Source organism: Narcine bancroftii, chromosome 3 (assembly GCF_036971445.1).
Source record: "Narcine bancroftii isolate sNarBan1 chromosome 3, sNarBan1.hap1, whole genome shotgun sequence".
In the NCBI taxonomy this organism is placed as follows: Eukaryota; Metazoa; Chordata; class Chondrichthyes; order Torpediniformes; family Narcinidae; genus Narcine; species Narcine bancroftii.
The window spans coordinates 343,610,148-343,633,318 of record NC_091471.1 but is presented as its reverse complement, the minus strand read 5'-3'; the positions used below and the strand labels follow the sequence as shown (position 1 = coordinate 343,633,318).

General features: G+C 39.0%; 1 protein-coding gene and 1 long non-coding RNA gene across 3 annotated transcripts in view; one reads left to right on the top strand and one right to left on the bottom strand.

Moving 5' to 3' along the window:
• Positions 1 to 18,042, top strand: part of LOC138759317 (ras-related protein Rab-40B) — a 32,152-nt gene extending 14,110 nt beyond the window's left edge. Inside the window, exons 2-6 of the mRNA XM_069929532.1 lie at positions 3,672 to 3,732; positions 9,478 to 9,538; positions 11,557 to 11,634; positions 12,993 to 13,215; positions 16,105 to 18,042. Coding sequence (XP_069785633.1) covers positions 3,672 to 3,732; positions 9,478 to 9,538; positions 11,557 to 11,634; positions 12,993 to 13,215; positions 16,105 to 16,373 — 692 coding nt within the window. The 3' untranslated portion in view covers positions 16,374 to 18,042. The remainder of the gene's footprint in view (positions 1 to 3,671; positions 3,733 to 9,477; positions 9,539 to 11,556; positions 11,635 to 12,992; positions 13,216 to 16,104) is intronic.
• The window catches only part of LOC138759318 (uncharacterized), a 34,876-nt gene that overhangs the window by 10,933 nt on the left and 772 nt on the right, over positions 1 to 23,171 (bottom strand). The window contains exons 2-3 of one of the 2 annotated variants that reach the window (XR_011354719.1): positions 18,827 to 18,914; positions 13,823 to 17,692 (exon numbers count right to left, since the gene is read on the bottom strand). This is a non-coding gene — a long non-coding RNA (uncharacterized lncRNA). Of the gene's footprint in view, positions 1 to 13,822; positions 17,693 to 18,826; positions 18,915 to 23,171 lie in introns of those variants that run through there. The other variant, XR_011354720.1, reaches the window with a different exon arrangement.

The following is a 23,171-nucleotide window of genomic DNA, read 5'->3' as shown; positions in this document are numbered from 1 at the left end:
TTTCAACCTCAGAAGATCATGTGCAGAAGTAGGTCGTGCACAAAACAACCTGGAATTGTGCCTGGCCTCTCATGGATGTATAATGAGTAGAGCAGTGGGCTCAGCACACGTCCTTGGGGTGCGCCTGTGTTGATAATCATTGAGGAGGAGACGTTGCTTCCAATTCGTACCGACTGTCGTTTTCCGATGAGGAAGTCAAGGATCCAGTTGCAGAGGCCTAGAGTTTGTAGCTTCTTGACCAGCACTGAGGTAATAATGGTATTGAAGGCAGAGCTGTAGTTGATAAAGAGCAGCCATATGTATGAATTGCTGTTTTCAAGGTGATCCAGAGCTGAGTGGAGAGCCAGCAATATTGCATCTGCTGTGGAGTGATTGAGACAAGAGGCAAATTGCAGTGGGTCCAGATCTTTGCTTAGGTATGTGTTAATTCTGTCCATTACCAACTTCTCAAACCATTTAATCACAGTAGTAGTTAGTGCTTCTGGGCAGTAATTGTTGAGGCAGTGCAAACTACTGTTCTTGGGTACCGAGATGATTGATGCCCTTTTGAAGCAGGTGGGAACTTCTGACTGCAGCATTGAGGTCGAAAATGTCGGTTGGCAAGATTTTCAGTACCCTGCCAGGTATGCCATCAGGGCCTGATGCCTTGCGAGGGTTCAACGTCTTAAATGATGTTCTGATGTCACCTTCAGAGACAGATGTGACAGGGTCCTCAGCCTTTTCAGGGATTCTCGAGGGCACTGTTTGCTGCTGCTTCTCAAAGTGGGCATAGTAGATATAATGAAATATCACAGTCATCTATAATGTTCACCCTCACTTTGTAGGCTGCAATGGCTTGTACTCCCTGCCATAGCTGGCTTGTATCTGTCTCTGTCTCACTTCCTCTGGAATTGCCACTTTAGAGATGGCCTTCCACAGGACGTACCTGGACCTCTTTTAAAAATCCCGATTTCCCTTGGCCTTAAATGCCCTTATTCTTACCATCAGCAGGTTGTGAATTCTGATTCATCCAGGGCTTCTGGTTAGGGGACACCTGGTATGGGCACACACTCATGCACTCAGGTCTTGATGAAGTCGGTAACACCTGTTGCATATTCATTCAAGTCTATGGATGAGTTCTTTAATATGATCATGTCCACTGATTCAAAGCATCCTGCAGATGCTCCTCCATCTCCCTCGACCATACTTTTGCCATTTTCTCCACTGGTGTTGTGGTCCTCAGTCTCTGCTTGTATACCGGGATTAGAAGTACTGCTAGGTGATCAGACTTGCCAAAGAGTGTTCGTGGTATGGCTCCATATGTGTTCTTCAAAGTTGTATAGCAGTGGTCTGGTCAAGTGTGTTGTTTCCCCCAGTCTCCTTAACCTATGAAAGAGGATAAAAGTTCTTTTTAAATATATAGAGTAAAACTGTGATTGAAATAGAAAAAGATCCAGTAGAAAATGATGCTGGAGAAATTGTAGGGGGAGACAAAGAGATGGCAGAGGAAATGAATAAATACTTTGGACCATTGTTCACTGTGGAAGGCATTCATCTCCTGACTCTTGTGGAAGAGGAGCGAGTCCAGTCGAGATCATGAGGGAAGGTACTTGGGAAGCTAAATGGTCTCTTAGGGTAGATATCTCCCAGACAGGATGGAATGCATCCTTGGGTTCTGAAGGAAGTAGCAGTAGAGATTGTAGAGGCATTGATAATAATCTTCCAGGAATCAATGAAGTCTGGCATGTTTCTGGTAGACTGGAGGATTGCGAATGTCATTCCACTGTTCAAGAAGGGAGCAAGGCAGCAGAAAGGAAATTATAGACCTATTAGTCTGATGTCAGTACTTTGGAAGCTGTTGGAGTTGATTGTCGAGGATGATGTGGAATACCTAAAGGTGCAAGAAAAGATGGGCTCAAGTCACCCCAGACGTCTGCCCACCAAAGCTCCTGATGCCCTGGCAACCCACCCATCCGAGCTCTCGGCTGCAGATCTTCGCCCCAGATGCCCACCCATCTGAACCCCCGATGTCCTGACTCCCCACCTATCTAAACCCCTGACACCCAAGCTGCCTGCCCATCCAAGCTCTTAATTCGGACACTGGATTCGGAGTGTCTGGGCATCAGGCTGTATACGGTGAATTGGAGGCACTGGACTCTGTTTTTCCACTGGCACCTATAAAATAAGGTTTCCCTCTGGTTCCTCTAATTATCGACACGGGATATTCAAGCGTTATTTGAGCATGGGTCGCATTGGGTCATGTTTGGCACCAAATATGAACTTTGTTGTGTAGATGAAATCCTTGGAAAAAATGTTCAGTTTTCAGAATTTTGGATAAAAGATTACATAGTTGTACCAGAAGTGAAAGGGATAATATGTGAAGAATGATTGTCAACTCTTCGACTGTACTCAATGGAGTACAGAAGGTCGAGGGGGACCTCATAGAGGCATTTTGAATGCTGAATGGTCAGGACAGAGTAGATGTGGCATGGTAAGGGATTCTAGGACAAGAGGGCATAATTTCAGGATAAAAGGGTGTCAATTTAAAACAGTGATGCGGAAACATCTCTTTAGTCAGAGGGTCATGAGTCGGTGGAACTTGTTGCCACAGGCAGCTGTGGAAGCGAGGTCATTGGGTATATTTAAGGCATAAATTGACAGGTAATTGATCAGTCAGAGTATCAAGTGTTACAGGGAGAAAGCCAGGGAGTGCGGCTGAGTGGGTGGATTTGATTAAAATAGTGGACCAGACTCGATGGGCTGATGGGCCTACTTCTACTTATATTTCTTGTGATCTCTGGAATTAGAATAAATGATCAAATAAGCTTTTATAAAACACTTGTAAATCAAACAATAGAAAGAATTCTCACAGAAAGACACAACCTAGCCCTCTGTCCTTCAATAAGCAATAGCCATTCTGACTTTAGAGACACTAATCCCTCCTCCCCATCAACATGCTCCCAATCTTCCAAAGCAACCTTGAGCGAAATTAGTGATGCACAATCAATTGCACAAAGACTGAAGTAATGAAAACTGAAGGCTTTTATTTGCAAGAAATGGACAGCATCCCTATGTGGCTCACTCACACTGACCCGGACTCGCACTGGGGAGAGGCTTGTGGCGTGAAATGGACAGCATCCCTATGTGGCTCACTCACACTGACCCGGACTCGCACTGGGGAGAGGCTTGTGGCGTGAAATGGACAGCATCCCTATGTGGCTCACTCACACTGACCCGGACTCGCACTGGGGAGAGGCTTGTGGCGTGACAGCCTTCGTGGGGAGAAAGGGGAGGAGTCACGAGCCGGCCAGTGAGAGCAGGGTCAAACAGAAAAGGTCATGTAATTTACATATAACGAATATGTACAATAGTGGTTTCACCACAATTAATGATTGTGAGAAAGTCTCGTTTGGTCAAGTTTGCAGCGAAGAACTTATTTTTTAACAAAAAAAACTCTGCTGGAGGAACTCGGCAGGTTGAGCAGCATCAGTCGGGGTAAAGAAATTGTTGATGGTTTAGATTGAAATTCTGCAGCAATTGCTTTTCCCCAGTGATATTGTTCAACCCACTGACTTCCTTCACCACATTATCCCAGCATATGCAGTCTCTTGTATCTCCAGTTCCTTTTTTTTTAATTAATTCATTTGGGTTAAAAGTTCTTCTGATAGCACTTGTATTTTTTTCTCTGACAGGCATTGATTACAAGACAACAACAATTCTCTTAGATGGTCGTCGGGTGAAATTACAACTCTGGTAAGTGCTTTTTAACCATGAATGAAAAAAAGATTATTATTACATTTATCTTTAGTGAGTTCAGTCTTACATTCTCTTATCGGGATTCGACTGTTGATGTGTGGAGAAGAGGTTTCCAAACACTGAAGAAGAGTAGCTGTTTTAAAGAGGAATTTTTTTCCAGATGTCAGCCAGGCTTGGAATACTGTCACAATGAAAAACTTTTTAAATACATTAGGATGATGAAGCATTCTGCAGATCGGAAATTTAATCACAGTAAGCTGAGCAGAAATTTCAAATTTCAGAATTAATATCAAAAGATCCTTTGCTGTTAATATTTGGATAATTCTACTCAAGGCCGAGATATAACACTAATCTTTAGTTCAGAAAATGCGAAATCAGCACGCATCCAGCTTGCTTCATCGGTTTTAGTGTTTTGAATTCATTCTGAATATTCTAATCTGACTTTTTCCACACACTGTAGTTTTCTTTAAAACCTTCCAAAGGTCTGTTCCTTGCCCCAGCCTGGGGTAAAGGTATTTCGTTAATTTTTTTTAACCAGCACCACCTGTCTTGAATTTCACCTGGTTGCCAGACCCTCTTCTCTCTCCAACTGAAAAATTGTGGATTTTGAATCGGAACCATAATTAGAATTTATTGTCATGAACTGTTTTGAGCCAGCATGATAATGCATATATTGCTATAAACTTACATTTAAAAAAAAATGAATTGGTGCAAAAATAACAGAAAGTGAGGTAGTGTCTGTGGTTCATTGTACATTCAGAACATTATAAATCATGAAGGATGAATTTTCCATGCCTGTGAGAAGTCAACTGTTTTCACATAAACAGTTGAATTCCTTATGATATATTATCTAATTTGGTTCCAAGGTACCTTTTTAACAACTGTACTAAAGAGAAATAAGCAAAATTAACAAAGCATCCTATGTTATACAGCAAATCTAAAATTACCTTTGTGCTCAGTCTATCATAATTTGCAATTTGTTTTGCTGGAAGCAAACCTTTTTTTTGGGGGGGGGAATTTTTGTCCAGTGTAATGTATATGCTGGCATATAAAACAACTCTCGTGTATGAGGTGACCTCCCCCCCCCCCCCACTAAATTTCTACCTCAAATATAGGTTTTGAGCTATACTCACAGTATAAGATACTGCCAAGTTTGGCACTTACTGCTGACCAGTGGAATGATGCTAGATAAATTTAATATACCAATTCACAACACTTTAAAAGTCAATTACCCAGTAAAGTTTAAATTTTATAACCATGTTTTAGAATAATCCACCATCGGCTCTATTACAGGCCCTTTAAAGCCTGTGCAGAGCTAATGTCTGACTGGGCAGAAGTTCCCTCTGCTTAGACTTCACCATCAAGGTTCAGATTTTATACTTGGCGTGGTGGAGCACTGAGTCTTCGCTGTTAAGGTTTGGATTTTTATACTTGTATAAGATGGACCCCTGGTTTTGGGGTGAAATTTTTAATATTCAAAAGCCATCTTGTATGCCAGCATATATGGTATTTACCTTATCTATGCCCTTCATTATTTTTCTTTTTTTGAACATCACTAAGATCTAATCACTCACTCCCACCCCTCCACTGTCCGCCCACCACCCCCCTACCCCCCACATTCTGTTGTATACTCCAGGGAGAAAAATCCCAGTCTATCCAGACTCTAATAACAACCAACTGAAAAACCTCACAAAGATTAGCGTATACAGAGCCGTTGTCATACCCACACTCCTGTTCGGCTCCGAATCATGGGTCCTCTACCGGCATCACCTATGGCTCCTAGAACGCTTCCACCAGCGTTGTCTCCGCTCCATCCTCAAAATTCATTGGAGCGACTTCATCCCTAACATCGAAGTACTCGAGATGGCAGAGGCCGACAGCATCGAGTCCACGCTGCTGAAGATCCAGCTGCACTGGGTGGGTCACGTCTCCAGAATGGAGGACCATCGCCTTCCCAAGATCGTGTTATATGGCGAGCTCTCCACTGGCCACCGTGACAGAGGTGCACCAAAGAAGAGGTACAAGGACTGCCTAAAGAAATCTCTTGGTGCCTGCCACATTGACCACCGCCAGTGGGCTGATATCGCCTCAAACCGTGCATCTTGGCGCCTCACAGTTCGGCGGGCAGCAACCTCCTTTGAAGAAGACCGCAGAGCCCACCTCATTGACAAAAGACAAAGGAGGAAAAACCCAACCCCAACCAACCAATTTTCCCCTGCAACCGCTGAAACCGTGTCTGCCTGTCCCGCATCGGACTTGTCAGCCACAATCGAGCCTGCAGCTGACGTGGACTTTTACCCCCTCCATAAATCTTCGTCCGCGAAGCCAAGCCAAAGAAGAAGAATAACAGTTTTATGATTTTATCTTCTCCCCCCCCCACCCCCCTCCAACTTTTTTTAATACATTTTTTATTTTTCACATTATAAAGCATATTGATCAAGATACATACATTTTCCTTCTTAAATATATACAGTGTTGTTTTCTCCCCCCTTTCCTCCTCCCCTCCCTCCCTCCCTCACCTCCCCTCCCATTTATTTAAAGTTCAGAATATAAGATACATTAAACCTGTTAAACAATGTTATCACTCAATAAAAATAAACAAGAAATTCCACTGAGTCAGTTATTTTCATTATTTCTCCTTCTGTCATTTTAGGTGGTAGATGTCCACAGTAGGTTTTCTCTATTGTGTTTCATGTATGGCTCCCATATTTGTTCCAACTTGATGATATCTCTGGCAAGGTGACCAGAACCGCATTAGGGTTATCGAGCTTTCATTTGTATTGACTGGTATTCTGGTGTGGCATACATTTCATGCCACTTATTATCCTGATACTCCTGCGTGAGGAGAATGATCTGAGGAGTGTAAGAATTCAACTGAGGACTTCACAGACTTCTGGTAACATCTCTCTTCTGACGTTTTTGTGGAAGGAGGATCATGAGGAATGTAGTTGAAGACAATTAACACCATTCAGTGATAGCCAGCATTGAACTAATTGCTTCTGAGCCACCATCCTTTTGTGCTAGATATAACTTCAGCCAGATGAGATCTCTTTCCCTTGCCCCACTACTTGATTACCAGTGACATAATTTTAGTCAGGATCCTCGATGCCACACTTGAGCATGTAATATTCAGTATATCACTCTGTTTGCTTTGAATCCGGGCTGTAGAGTCTGGTACAAAAACAAAAAATGCTCAGCAATTCCACTAGTATCTCTGGAGAAAGCTGAGTTTATGAAGACCCTTTGTCAAAATATGACCCTATAGTGTCATGCTGAGTAGTCATAACAGAATTCAAATTGCCTTTAAGCAATTATTAATGCCCATTTGCCAATTGACAGCAATGATCGTTGATGACTTCTACAATAATATTGCTGAAGATTGAAAGTAGGTTGATGAGGCTGGATTAATTTTTTTTCTTATCAGTTACGGATACTACCTACCTGTGACTGTGTGGGTTTTCCCCGTGGGCTCCGGTTTCTTCCCACCATTCAAAAAGTACTGGGGGTGTAGGTTAATTGGGTGTAAATTTGGCGACACAGACTCATGGACCAAAATGGCCTGTTATCATCCTGTATGTCTTAAATTTAAAAAATTATCTTGTGTTACTGTAGGACCACTAAAAAGATCTGTCTCTAATTTCTTTTCTTACACAAACATTAACTGAATATCTATTTGTCCTTTATAATCTCTTTCTGTGCTGGGTAATTTAATGTATACTATTGTAGATGGTGTACCCTGTGTACCTGCAGTAAGGATGAATTTCAGTCCATGTGCACATTGTATTTGTGACAATAAACTCGTTATCATTAGGACAGAGTTGAGTCACTTCACACGTAATCAAGCAGATGGCGTTTTAGCTAAACACAATCTGCTGAAGGGATTCTTTGGCTCAAGCAGCCTCTGGGAAAAAAAGAATGGTCAACATATTGAGCCAAAAAACACTTGAGACTTGGCCTCTCCAATCTCCTGTAGTTTCCGCAATTTCCGATTCCAACATCTGTAGTCTTCTGTGTGTCTCCAGATGGCGATATAGCCTTTGAGAAAAGCTTGGACAGAAGCATGATCAGTTCTGGAGCATAAACTTAATACCAAAGCAGGCATGTTGGCTAGACATTTTATACACAAGAAGGCTGATTATAGATATCCACAGGGCACTTGTGGTTTGGTCCAATGTTTCAGCGTAAAGGGTGGATTGTGTTCTCCGGTATTGCCATCTTGAGCCCAGGATTGTAAGTAAAACACTGTTGGCTCCTTTCGCAGGCCATTTAAAGCTGGTACAGAGCCATTGGCGGTAGGACCCTGCTTTCCCCACATCCGCACCAGTGACAGCGCTGCCATTAAAGCAGCGCCATCACTTTTTATTTCTAAATGAATCTAGCAAAATAATGTTGCTTTTGTTCTGATCTAACTAATCTTGCTCTGTAACTGAGTCCTCTTTTTAAATTGCTATTTTACGACTGGTTGGATTGCACACAAATCAGATTTTTGCACTGTATCTTGGTGCACGTCAATAAACATGAATTTGAACTATCTAGAGTTCACAGCCTTCTTGTGAAAGAGGCTTTGCAGCGTATTCTTTGCTCCACTGTTGTATAAAATTCAAAGTTTCTTTCTCATTCACTGTAGTGTATAAAGTTAAAAGACCTATTTCTCTGAGCAGAAACATTCAATTCTATGGGGCTGCTGTGTTAGAGGTGATGAGTTTTTTTCAGCTGCAGAGTGGTTGGTAGCTGGAGCCCACTGACTGAAAGAGCGATTGGAAAAAGCAACAGGGCTGGCACATAGGAGGAACCAGTTGGGACACTTTCAGCCAAATGGCTATCATTTGCACTGTAAATTTAGAAAATCGATGAATACACACCATTCATCCCAACTCTCTGCCCTCTATTGGTTAACCAATCCTGTATACATGTTCATATTTTACCCTCAGTTCCATGTATCCTTAAGGATATATTCTTCCGGCATCTTCTGTGTTTGTTTTACATTCTGTAATCAATTTTTATCTTATTCTTCCAAACAGATATTTTTTACACATACAATAATGAAGACCACACATCATATCATGCAATGTCCATTCTTTGCCAACTTAGACAAGTTTCTTGCTTCCTTTTATTAAATCATTTGCAGAAGAATTTTTTGTGACTATTAAGGATTGCTGTTTTATTTTTGACCTTTGAAAAATGGGGCCATCTTCTTCCTTGGACATGGGATGTATTTTACATGGACTCTTGTTGATGGCTTTTGGCCCTGGTGTGCCATACTTCTGTAGATCAGAGCCACATCTCGGAAAGCAGTAATTGATTTTTTTTTTAAACACCATATTTTTCTTCCACATTTTGTACATTAGATATGTACAAGTACAGTACTTCATGGTATAAACTTGTTTGTAAAATCCCATCCATGCTGTGAGTAGCTATAGAATCAACTATTTAACAGTTTTAAATTGAAAATAAGTGTGGATGATGGAGATTGGAAATAAAAACAAAATGCTGGAAAAAGTTTGATGAAAAGGTCATTGCCTTTAAACATGTTTATTTCTCAATTCACAGGACTAGATGTTTTGACTATTTCTGGCTTTTTCTCTTTGACTTACATTCCTGATTTTGTGCTTTCAAATCTCTCACTGTACAATCTGCACATATGATTCTCTTTTATAACTTTGGGAATACATTTTATGATTAAGCAATTTTTTTGTAATTAATTTATTAATTTCACGTTTTACTGTTTTTTTTTCTTTTCAGGGATACATCTGGTCAAGGCAGGTTCTGCACCATTTTTCGTTCCTACTCTCGGGGAGCTCAGGTAGGAAAAATACAGTAATCTCATTTATCATTAAATTAAATAATTCATTCATTATTAAACATCTTTTGTATGCAAGCTGGTCCAGAAGATGATCCTTTTATCTAGTTAAACATCGAGATCATTCATTATTCAACTCGGAGGTAGAGCAGTTAGTCATTTCAGAGAAAACAATTAAAAATAGTGGTTATGTCTTACTGATACTTAACATGCAAATCTATCAGCACATAGAGGAATCATTGTCTTTTTTTTTAATTTGGGCCTTAGACCATCACCATTATCTCTGTGATACATTTCGGTTTGACAGATGACTCTGCAATATGTAGATATACTTATTTTATATTTTCTCTTTTCATATACATTTAGAGTAACGTAGAGATGCAGAAATCAATCCAAGATTGTAGCGTGGCAACAGGGATTATCCTATTATGTTAAACTTTGCAGCCATTGCCATGCTAACTTCACAAAGCCATGCTAACTGTCCTTGAGTAGTTTGGACTTCTCCGAATGCTCATAGATCCTATACTGGTCTATAATTCCCAGGAATCTCCCCATTACCTTTTTTAAACAAAGCGACTGCATTTGATGGTTTGGACTGGATTGGGGGTGGGAGGAGGGGGAGCTGACTGCTTGTGGGCAAGGGCTGGGTTTGGGGGCTTCAGGGTCTCAGGGAATTTTCTTTTGACTGAAAGAAGCACCTCATTTAACTTTCTGCTAATGTATCTATGTCTTATGCCTGAATGAAATGAATTTTGTGTAATATTGCATTTTTGAACCGGTGCGGACTTGAAAGGCCAACATGGCCTGTTTCCGCTCCGTAAATGGTTAATATAAATTTCAATTAAAATAATGGTTGGAGATTCATTCATCACTACTTCTTTTCTTGAACTTAGATTTACAATGTTTCAGATCTGTAGAAAATAACATTATTTTGCATTAACTTTCATATTGCTATTTTTGAATTTATTTTATTCTGTGCAATGGTACATAGATCTTTTGGAAGACACAGATAATAACATGGAAAAAAATATTGTTAGCATGAACTTGTTTCTTCTGTAAATATTCAAAGGTTACGTGTGCTTCCTCCCATGCCTTTTACTTCTTTCCGTTTTATACTAATTTCTTGATGGTGATGAGAATTTGCGTGAGAAACGTGCAATATAATAAAAGGAAGAAATTAAAAATAGAAAGCAAGTATTTTAAATCAGTAAAAGAAAGTGTTGTACATGTTCAACTGCAAAGATTGATAGGGTCAAAAACTGTTCCGAGTGGTTGGAGAGTTAAGAACCAGGGGATTTTGTTATTTTTCCATTTGCCTCATTCTTAGTGACTTTTTTTAAAAAAACAGATAAAGGATAGAATCAGGAAATGAGAGGTAGCTTTAACAGAGATAAAGGATAGAAGATAAAGGATAGAAGATAAAGGACAAACAGAGATAAAGGATAGAATCAGGAAATCAGAGGTAGTTTTAACAGAGATAAAGGATAGAAGATAAAGGATAGAAGATAAAGGATAGAAGATCAAGGATAGAAGATCAAGGATAGAAGATCAAGGATAGAAGATCAAGGATAGAAGATCAAGGATAGAAGATCAAGGATAGAAGATCAAGGATAGAAGATCAAGGATAGAAGATCAAGGATAGAAGATCAAGGATAGAAGATCAAGGATAGAAGATCAAGGATAGAAGATCAAGGATAGAAGATCAAGGATAGAAGATCAAGGATAGAAGATCAAGGATAGAAGATCAAGGATAAACAGAGATAAAGGATAGAATCAGAAAATGAGAGGTAGTTTTAACTACAGCAATAGATAGGGAACTGAATAAAGAGGGGAGGGGAACTAGCTAGATTGTTCTTGATTAGACTCAGCAACAGTTTGAATGGTTGAATAGTCTCCTTTTCAGTTGGATCCCTTCCATAATTCTTTGATAATACTGTACATGTTTAATGGGAACTGCAAGTCATTTAATAATGTCATTTAATAATGTGCTCTATTTATTCAACTTTGATTGCAATTTGTAGGGAGTAATTTTGGTCTATGACATTACAAATCGCTGGTCGTTTGATGGTATTGACAGATGGATCAAGGAAATAGATGAGGTAAGGTACATCCTATCCAAAGAGAATGATAAATCCATATGTGAATATCTGATTTTTTAATGTAGCATATGATGCTTGTAACGTTTATGTTAGAATTTCATTAGTTATCTGTAATGTAACTCTGGTTAGTCCAACCAGAGTAGGATTTGCAAAATAAATGGCAGGGCCTTGGGGAGTCTTGAAGATCAGGGACACAAGGTTCAGAGACATGGTTCCATGAAAGTGGTGACCCAGAGAGATAGTGGTAAAGAATCTTTGCCTTTATTGGGTGGGGCATTGAGTGCAAAAGTTGCAACCTCCGAGGGGTGACCTTATAGATGTTTATAAAACCAGGAGGGGCATGGATAAAGTGATAGTTTCTTTTCCCAAGAGTAGATCATTCTAAAATTAGAGGTCGTGGGTTTAAAGGGTGAGTTAAAGAGGGGTCTGAGGGGCAGCTTTTCTTACTCAGAGTGTCGTACATATCTAGAACGAGCTGGCAGAAGAAGCTATGGAAGTAGATACCATTATAAAATTCAAAGGACATTTTGGACAGATTTATGGATAGGAAAGGCTGTGAGGATAGGGACCAGATGCAGAATGCTGAGTTAGGCTGAGGAGCCTGTTCTATGCTGTAGAACTCTCTGGTTTTAATTTGAAGTAGAATTATTCTACATGGTGGGGGGGAGGGAATTGTCATTACAGAGGTTGTCAGTTTATTTTTCTGTTTGAGTATGTCTTGTGTAACTAATTTTTCAATAAATCTTGCTTTCCATAGCTAATTAGTTGCATTGGTCCTTTCATTAATAAACTTAACCTTCTCAAGTTCTTAAAAAGAAAATGCTGGGAACACTCAAGTCAGACAGCATCTGTGCACAAAGAAATTAATTTCCATTTCAGGATAATGAATTTTAGACCAAATTCAAATCATGGACTTGAAATCTTAATTCCAACTTTCTAGCCATGAATACTGACCTGCTTTAAATGTAAATTTTTAAACTTTAAAAAATTTAAATTTAGACATACAGCACGGTTAACAGGCCATTTTGACCTACGTATCCATGCTGCCCAATTTATACCTAATTAGTCTACACCCCCAGTACGTTTCAAATGGTGGGAGGAAACCAGAAATCCCGGGGAGACACAGGGAGAACATTCTTACAGACTGCACGGGATTCGAACCCTAGTCCTGATCACTGGCACTGTAAAGGCATTGCACTAACTGCTATGCCAACCATGCCTTTCCTGCATTATCAGTTTTTATTTCAAATTTTCAACATTGATAGCATTTTGCTTTCAGTTCCAGTTATTATTCATCAAAAAAGAACTAAATGCAAGAGAATATCTACAATAATGATTACTTTTTCTTCCTCACTCAGCATGCTCCCGGAGTGCCTAAGATCCTGGTTGGAAATCGCCTTCACTTGGCTTTTAAACGGCAGGTGTCTACAGAACAAGCTCAGGCTTATGCAGAACGGCAAGGCATGACATTCTTTGAAGTTAGCCCATTGTGCAATTTTAATATAATTGAGTCCTTCACAGAACTTGCTCGGATTGTGCTAATGAGGCACGGAATGGACAGGCTCTGGAGACCTAACAGAGGTAAGATTTTTCTTAAGAGAGGGAAATGTAATTTGCGAGGCAAATACAAAATCTGCAAGGGCAGCTTTGCAACCATGTTTTAAAACTTAATCACAGTCACAAAAGTGTCGCAATTAACCTTTCGATCTGATGCCTCCAATTTTATTTTTTGATTAAATTCTTGTCACTAAGATCTATTGAACGCTCATTCACCCTCACACCTTCCTCCTTGAAATTGTACTGAGCCAAGTAAATATCAAAGAGCCTTGTAGCCAATGAAAAATTTATGTCATTTGGAAACTGCTCCTCCTATTAAAGGCCTCATCCTGTTGTCAGAAGCTTCCATTACTCCTTCTCAATGTAACTGAGACCTCCTGCTTCTCCAGAACCACCTTGGAAAGCAAAGCTGTTTACCCTCCACCCATTGGCTGTCTCCTTTTATGTGGTGCTTTTCATTAACAAGTTCAGATGATTTTATAGATTTTCTTTTTTTGTTTTAATTTTTTTTATTTTTCACACCATAAACCACATTGACCATGATACATACATTTTCATTTTCAAATATATACAGTGTTATTTTCTCCCCCCCCTCCCTCCTCCCATCCCACCCTCCCTACCTTTTTCCCCATCCATTTAAAGTTTATAGATTTTCTTGTCACTAATATAAAGATAATCTTTCAAAGCCACTCCATCACAGTTGATGTTGCCACTGTTGTAATGACAACTCTGGGCATATCTCATCCACAAAGAGCATCTCCTCCACTTATTTTGATGTGTGGCCTTTCAATGCTAACTAACCAGGTCACCCTTCTGCACGATACTTCTCTCCCTTCAGCCTATCATGAATCCTCACATTCTTTCCCTCTAGCCAATCACTCATCTCCCCCTCCCCCACGCCCTTTTTCAAATCTCTGAACATTCCTTTCTTTCACCAGTCTTGACGAATGGTCCAAACCTGAAACGTTGACTTACTACCTCCAATAGATGCTGCCTGGCCTACTGTGTTCTTCCAGCATTTGTGTATTTTCATTTTAGCCCTTCTAGACTATTTGTTTGAAAAGGTTTGCACATCATAGATACTGCCTTCTTTCTTTTAAACCTATCCTGGCCATTTGCCCTATAAAACTATCAATCTCCCATTCTAACTTTTTCTACAATCGCACATGTTATCTTTTTATTCAGTTTATGATTTTCCCATACCTATAAAATGGACAATTTAATACATAAATGATATCATTTATGACTGCGGCCAGGCATATTATTTCCTTCTTAAACTCTGTGTTTCCAGCATTTTTTTGTTTTGTTTATCTGCAAGTCTCAGCACTGGCATCATATTTTTATTTATTTTTCATCACATCAAAGCATTAATCTTGAATAAAGAATGCTTTTTTTTAAATTTAGACATACAGCATGGTAACAGGCCATTTTGGTCCACAAGTCCATGCTGCCCAATTTACACCCAATTAAGCTATACCCCCGGTGCATTTCAAACAGTGGGAGGAAACCGGAGCCCTTGGAGAAAACTCATGCAGACACTGGGAGAACGAATAAAATCCTTAGAGACAGTGTGGGATTCGAACTCTGGTCCCGATTGCTGGCGCTGTAAAGGTGTTGTACTAACCATACTGCCCTATTATATTACAATTATTATATTACATCTATTACATTTTTAAGTTAGGCTGCCTCTATTTCACCAGTGCTGCTTCTCTAAAATGTACTTTTGTCACCTTGAGGCACAACTTACTTAAAATTCAGAATATTTTTCATCACCAACAAAAAAAAACATAGAAGCTAATATCCCCATTTTTCCCTTGCTTCATTTGTTAATTATAGCTCACTATATGTGCTTGTTTTCCATAATAATGCTCACACTTTAGGCTCTCCCCCACTGGAAAACTACTCATTTCCCATTTGCTTCATTCGTTCTAGCACATGTACTTTAAAGCTCTCAGAAACAATCCATTGACACCCACATTTGTTATTATCTTTGCTCTGTTCATTTCCATATTTTGTGACACAAACTGACACATTTTTCTTTAAATGAAAACTCTGAAAAGTTGTTATTACTGACAGTTGTCTGTAGAATCGTAAATTAAAGTCATAGATGCAAAAATAATTCACCATATGGAGTGATACATACATAGTACCTTTGAATAAACTGTCTCAAATTTATAGATCTGCAGTACATAAATATGATAGGAGTCACTCTGTCGTGTATCACTACAGATTTTCCTGAACCAGTATTCTCCCAAAATGAGTGTCATAAAAATAGACGGGCAACAATCTTTTAGAATTTTGTCCACAAAATTGATTTCTATCTAGTTTATTCAAAATTGTTTAACAATGATAAATGTTATGGGAATTTTGAAAAAAATTGGTATATTGGAAAAAGAATATTGTGAATTAACGACACTGTCAAACTTTCCAAATAATTGACGGAAAATCTGCTATGCAAGAGGGGAAATGTCACAACAGCATAAAGAGTGGACTATTACCACCAAAAAGGAAATGCATTCTACTCCACATTTTACAGTGATTTTGTATTTTGCCCTTAGCAGTTGTCCTGTCATCTATCCAAATAAAAATTATCCTCATGAGATTTTCTCCTATAATTGAATGATTTGTTGGTATTATTATCACAATAAACATTAAATCCAAATTCAAGGACTGCTTTGCTAACTTTCTGGTTATATTTGCTAATGTTTAAAAAAGTAGAGGCAAGCTTGTTGGTAGATTATTTGAGGAATTTGCACTAAATTTGAATTTAGAATACAGTCTTGGTAGAAGTGCTGCAGCAGCACAAAACAAGAATTAAATATTATCAGGGTATAGTTTGTTTATTTTTCTTGGAATATTTGTTGATCACACCAAGTTCTACTACTCTAATAATCTTGCATTATTTCTTTGCAGTGCTAAGCCTACAGGATCTTTGCTGCCGGGCCATTGTTTCGTGCACACCAGTTCATCTGGTGGACAAACTGCCCCTTCCTGTTGCCTTAAAGAGTCATCTGAAGTCTTTCTCAATGGCAAATGGACTGAATGCCAGAATGATGCATGGACGATCATACTCCCTCACTGCTAATGGCAGCAAACAAAATAGCTTGAAGAAGTCGAAGATAATTCGTCCTTCCCAAAGCCCAATACAGAATTGCCCTCGAAACAGCTGCAAAATATCTTAGTTACAATGCCATATCTGTCTCTGAAAAAGAGAACTGAAATTAAATCACTGTTTTCAGCTTGACAAGCTAACTGATATTCAAGTTTTAAAAAACTGCTTCCTCTTTTTCAAGAGCCCATTAATCATAGATTGAGTTTGCACAAGGGAATGAGAAATGATGCTGCTACTTGAACAGTCATTGATTACAAGGACCTCTGATTCTTGTGAGGGTTTCAATTGAAGTAGGAATGATCATGTGATTTACAAGTTCAGTGTCAAAATTAAAATAGTGTTGATCTATTATTATGTGAGCCAGGCAGTTCAATTGTATCAAATTGCAATAGTTTATTTTGGAGGAAATTAATATTATGATGTTGATGCGTGTTGGAATTTGAATTTCAATGTACACTATGTTGTTTAAAATATTGCAGTCAGGAAATAGATCCCAATGACAGTTTGAGGATCAGCTTCCAGAAACGAGGTTTGCCTTTGCAACTTGCAGGCAGGCACCGAATAAACTGGAAAATGTATGTGTAAAAGTCATAATGCTGAAAAGCATTTGAGATTTAATATGTTCATCCATTTCCAATTACTCTGGTGGCTGTTATTTTCATGGAATGATATTAGTTCAATGAGTTGTAAATATAATTTTCCTTGTGGGGTTTATAAAACAAAATAATGCTTTGGAGTAAAGAACAAAGGGAACAGTGATGCCAAAGGTGGTCTTGGTAGAAATATTAGGGACAGGGTGGGGAGGACAACACAAATTACTGCATTAATTGTCCATTTTTTAAAATCATTAAAACACTTTGTAGAGGAGGGACAGAAAACTGATCTCTCGGAGCAGGAATGTACTTTGAAATTATTTTAAATGTGACGATTTTGTAGATTAACATATTTTCCTATGCCCTCTTAATGGGCACCTGGCTGTTTTACAGTTTAAGCTCTTGTTGCATGGTTCATAAAGACAATGCTTATACTTTAAAAAACATAGATGCAGTTTCTTTACTCTATCTTGATAAACTGCAGAAAGATTTTGGGAGTGATAATAGTTATGGTGCTGTTTTCAAAACACAGCCTCTACATTTATATTTCCAGTCTGGGTCTGAACTAGTATTTTGCTTCAAGGGCTCTCAGTTGGAGAGATTTGTTTTTAATCAAATGCCAAAGAAGAGGGATGATGTCTGTTGGATCAATCACAGCTGAAGAAGTGTACTTGAAGTCAGTTATTTGAAATATGTTGATGTTGACATTAGCTGTGGAAAATCTTAACCACTGCATCTTCAACTCTGAAGAATTGTCTGTTGCAAGTTGAATGGAGATTTTATTTTTCATGATTATCTGTACAAGATAATTATGTAAACTAAATGAAAACACTACTTTTAAGTTAATCAAAACTTTCAAAGCACATTACTGCAACTTTTAAATGTACAAAGTATTTTACATTCATTGGAAATAAAAATGTATGTACCAATATCTTCTGAATTTCTGTATGAAATCAGTTTTCTATATTTTTGCATTTTAGTCACTGAGTATCATATTGCAACAGCAAACTTTTTTTTCAACCTATACAGGTAGTCCACAACTTGCGACCTTTGTGAGTTATGTCCACCCGCACATATGACAAGATATTTTAAAAACATACTGTTCATAATGCTGAGATTCTTCATTAAAGGTCCATTTATGGAAAATTCTTTAGAAAAATTGTTTTAATGTCCCGTTAAGACCTGCGAATCTGACACGACCAATCCGAATTATGACTAATCCTTTGGTCCCAATTATGGTCGTAAGTTGAGGACTACATGTACAATATTTAAAGTGCATTGTGCTCATTAATAGGCAGCCCCTCTGAACTTTTCTGATTTCTTGATCAGATTTTGATGAGCTCCATATTATGTTGTTTGACAAAATTTGATTATATTCAGTTTTTTTTGGACTTTAGCTAACAGAGGAAGTACAGCACTGAGACGGGTAACCTGGCTCACTAGTGCTTCTGCACCTCTTAAGCTTTCTCCTGACTTCTGTTATCCGAGTGTGACCTTAACTGCAATGTTAGCTCCTTGTGACAACCTTTTACTGATGAAGCTGCCTTAAAGGTATTCAAGAAATCCTGCTCTTTGAGGAAGGCGAAGCTCCATCTCTGTCTAATTTTGAATGATCTCTAATTTTTAAAGATTGACCCCCCTTGGTTCTAAATTCTCCAAAAAGTAACATCCCTCTCTTCATCCATTCCAGTGAATACAAGCCTAGCCTTTTCAACCTCTGCTCTTTAGATAGCACACAAGGCCATGTCCTCAGAAACTTCGACCAGCTAGACATCTTTAACCTCTCCCTACTACAATCTGAAGTTTCCACCTGCTTTAAGAAGTCTATGATTATCCAAGAACAGCAAGATAACTACTGCCTGGTAACTGACATTCATCATCAAGAAGTGGTTAGAGAGGCTAGTTGTGCCACAATTCAACTCCAGCCTACCAGAAATCCTCGATCCGCTACAGTTCACCTCCTTCCACAACAGGTCCATCTCATCATCTCTCTAGTCTTAGACTCATCCCTGGAACATCTGGAGAACAAAGACGCCCGTGTCAGATTATTGATTGCAGCTTGGCTCCGACATCACAGTTCCTACCAGATTCATTTTCAAAATTCTAGGCTGTGGCCTCTGCAACTGGGCGCTCGACATTGAGACCTCGGCAGCAGAGCGTCAAGAACTCCAAATTCCAGAAGCTGAGGGACGCCTGACTCCAGGGCTCTCAGCTGGAGAACAAGGAAGACAGCAGAAGAGGGAGCAATGAAACAGACGTGGAAGACAGACGGAGTGAAGACTGACAAGAAGACCAACATCAGGAAGCACAATAGACGAGCAGCCCAGGTGGGGAGGACCATCAACAAGAGGCCCGACAAAGAGATACAAGCAGCTCATCAGGAAAAACAGAAGAGACACAGACACAAAGGAGAGAAGAAGGCACAAACACACATACAGACAGAAGAAGAGGAAGAAGAAGACCAAGATCTTCACAGAGAAATAGAAGGTAAAATGATGGACAAAGAGAAATAAAAGGTAAAACTGATGTACATAATATAGATAAAGTATTTTTTGAAGAACAAATGAGATCACTAAAAGAATGGTCGTCATTAGAGTTTAATGCAATTAAAAGGAAAATGAAAAGAACAGAAGATAAAATGCAAAGGTTAGAACTGGTCATGACAGAAATAGGGAAAAGAGTAGAATGTGGAAGAGCGGGAAATGGCTGTAGAAATGGAAGTAAATTACTTAAGAGAAAAATTGGAAGAAAGTGACAAAAAATTAAAGGGACACAAGAGTTACAATGTTGAAAATTGATATGTTGGAAAATTATAGTAGGCGAAACAACATAAAAATAGTGGGCCTGAAGGAGGGTGAAGAAGGCACAGACATGAAGGAATTTATAAAAGGATGGATCCCAAAGGTCCTGGGAATGACAGAAATGCAGGAAGAAATGGAAATAGAAAGGGCACACAGAGCATTAGCTCCGAAACAACAGGCACATCAAAAACCAAGATCCATCTTAGTAAAAGTTTTGAGATATACGACAAGAGAAAATATACTGGAATGGGCAAGGAATAAAATTAGAGAAGATAATAAACCATTGGAATACAAGGGTCAAAAAGTATTTTTTTACCCAGACATAAGTTTTGAACTCTGAAAGAGGAGGAAGGAATTTAATACAGCGAAATCAACTTTATGGAAAAAAAGGTTACAAATTCATATTAAGACATCCAGCCGTGCTTAAAATATTTATACCCAGGGAGCAAAATAGACTGTTCTCAGATCCAGAGAAAGCGCAAGAATTTGTAGAACGTTTGCAGGACAGAAGAGATGAAGAGATGTAACAAGAATGAAGAACGGCAATAAAGTATATATAAAGATGTAAAAATAATGTATATGTAAAGAACTAAAGAGGGAAAAGAAAAGGGAAGGAAGGGAGTAAAGGGGGAAAAATGAAGAGAGCTTTGGTATATGTATGTTTAAAAAAAAAGTTTTTAAGTGTTTTCTGGAGAGGGCTGGGTAGAGGGGGAATAACCGTCACTGCAAAATCAGTTGACGCTGCGATCAAGATCGCAATCCAAATGAAAAGGGGAGTTGTGGTTGCCCATCAAGGGATATGGGGCAACTCAGAGAGGGGGGGGGGACTTTTGGGGTTAAGGTATTAATGGATGTGGGAACGGTGGGGGTACTTTATGTCTTAAATCTGTTGTCGTACATTAAGTGTAATAAGAGAAAACTAAGAGATGAAAATGGGGAAAAGGGGGATGGAGGTGGAAAAGAGGTATATGCAAGCTATAAGATGGCCATGTTGAACTATTTGACTATAAACATTAATAGAATACATAACCAAATTAAAAGGAAGAGGCTACTAAATTTAATGAAGAAGGAAAAAATAGATATAGCATTTGTACAGGAAATGCATCTAACTGAAGTGGAATATAACAAACTAAAGAGAGACTGAGTAGGACACATAACGGCAGCATCCTATAATTCAAAAGCTAGAGGTGTAGCCATACTAGTTAACAAAAATGTACCTATCAAAATAGAGGAGGAAATAATAGATCCGGCAGGGAGGTATGGAATGATAAAGTGTCAGATATACTCAGAATTTTGGAATTTGCTCAATATATATGCACCTAATGAGGATCAAAAGTTTATGCAGGATATTTTTTTGAAGATTGCAGATACACAAGGAAATATATTGACAGGAGGGGATTTTAACCTTAATTTGGATCCAATGTTGGATAAAACTGGACAAAAGACAAGTAAAAAGAATAAAGTAGACAAATTTATGGTTAAATCAATGCAGGAAATGAAAATGAATTCCATTGGAAAAAAATAACATATAATTTAAAAAATAAAGTCAAAATGTTTGAACAAGTTTGGGAACCATACATGGAACATATCAGAGAGAGCTTGCCTACGACCTCCATCCCCTAAAATGAGAATGAAAATGATAAGATGACAAAATGACTAGATTCAGTGTGTAATAAATAGATGACACATTTTTCTTGTTTATTTTCCTTTGTGTGAAAATATTGTTTTATGGTTTTATCGCATTGTATATGTTGAATATTTATGGGTTTTGGAGGGGGGTGGGTAGAGGGGAGGGAGGGAAAGTGGGAAAAAAAAGGGGAGAAAAGACCACTGTGTAAATTTAATGAGAAACGTTTGTACATATTTTGGTTGATATGGTTCATAGTGTGAACATTTTAAAAATTATATAAAAAAAAAACTTCAATTTCCTGGGTGCCAACATCTCAAAATAGGTGTCAATCATATTGGTGTGCAAGAAGAGTGTGCCGAAATGACTATTGACTAGTGGCGCACACATCAACAGTAATGAAGTGTTTTGAAAGGCTGGTGTTGAAGCAAATCGGCTCCTTCTAAGCAGTGACATGGATCTGTTCCAATTTGCCTATTGTAGCAATAGATCCATCTCAGTAGCTCGACACAAAGCTCTGGAACACCTGGACAACAAAAATACTTATATCAGGACAGTTCAGTCAATAGCACCATTATCCCTTCAAAACTGATCAGCAAACTCCAAGACCTGGACTCAACACCCCACTGTGTAAATGGATCCTTGATTTCCTCAGCTCTAGTCCACAATCAGGATTGGCAAGAATATCTATTCCACAGACTCCATCAGTACTGCAGAACCACAGGGCTGCATTCTTCGCCCCAAGCTGTATTTGCTATACATTCATGACTGTGGCTCAGTACAACAAGGCGCCATCTGGTGGCATTTTAATTCCCATCTTTAAAGTGGAACAGCAATCTTGCACTCAATGTCAGGAAGGGAAAAGCAGAGGTGTACGATCCAGTGATCACTGGGGGATCAGAGGTGGAGAGGGTGAGCAAATTTAAATTCTCAGAGGATCTTTTCTTGATCCAACGCACTAATGGCATCGTGAATAAAGTATGCCAGCACCTCTAATTCCTCAGGAGTTTGTGGAGGTTTGATATGACATCAGAAACCCTGGCAAATTTCTACAGTGTGTGGAAAGTCTTGACCGGCTGAATCACGGTCTGGTACGGGGACACCAATTCCCCCAAGTGAAAAGACCTGCAAAAGGTAGTAGACACAGCCCAAACCCTCCCCACTATTGAGAACTTCTACAAGGAACACTGTCTATGGAGACCAGCAGCAATTATTAAGGACCTTTTTCACCCAGCACATACTCTTGTCTCACTGCTACCATTAGGAAAGAGGTACAGTTGCCACAAGACTCACGTTGCCATGTTGACGAACTGCTGCTACCCCTCCATTATCAGACTCCTCAATAATAAACTCAATCAGGGACTCATTTAAGGATTTTTACTTTTGAACTGTTTTTTTTTCCCCCTTTTGGTATTGCAGTTAGTTTGTTTACATTATTTGTTAACACGTGCACAGAATTTTCTTGCTCTACCAATAAGTGGTTATTCTGCCTTGCCGCAGGAAAAAGAATCTCAGGAAAAAAAATGTCATGTATGTACACAGACAACAGATCTGATCTGGAATCTCCATTGTGAAGCAATCACGAAGAAGGCTTGCGAGCGACTATACTTTCTGAGAAGTTAGAAGAGATATGGCACATCACCGAACACTCTCAAACACTTCTACAATTGTACTGTGGAGAGCATTCTGTCTAGTTGCATCACTATCTGGTACGGAGGTGCCAATGCTCAGGACAAGGGAAAAAAAAACACCAGAGGGTTGGTAACTCAGCCTGCGACATCACGGGCACCAGTCTTCACTCCATCAAGGACATCTACCAGAGGTGATGGCTAAAGAAAGAACCCCAC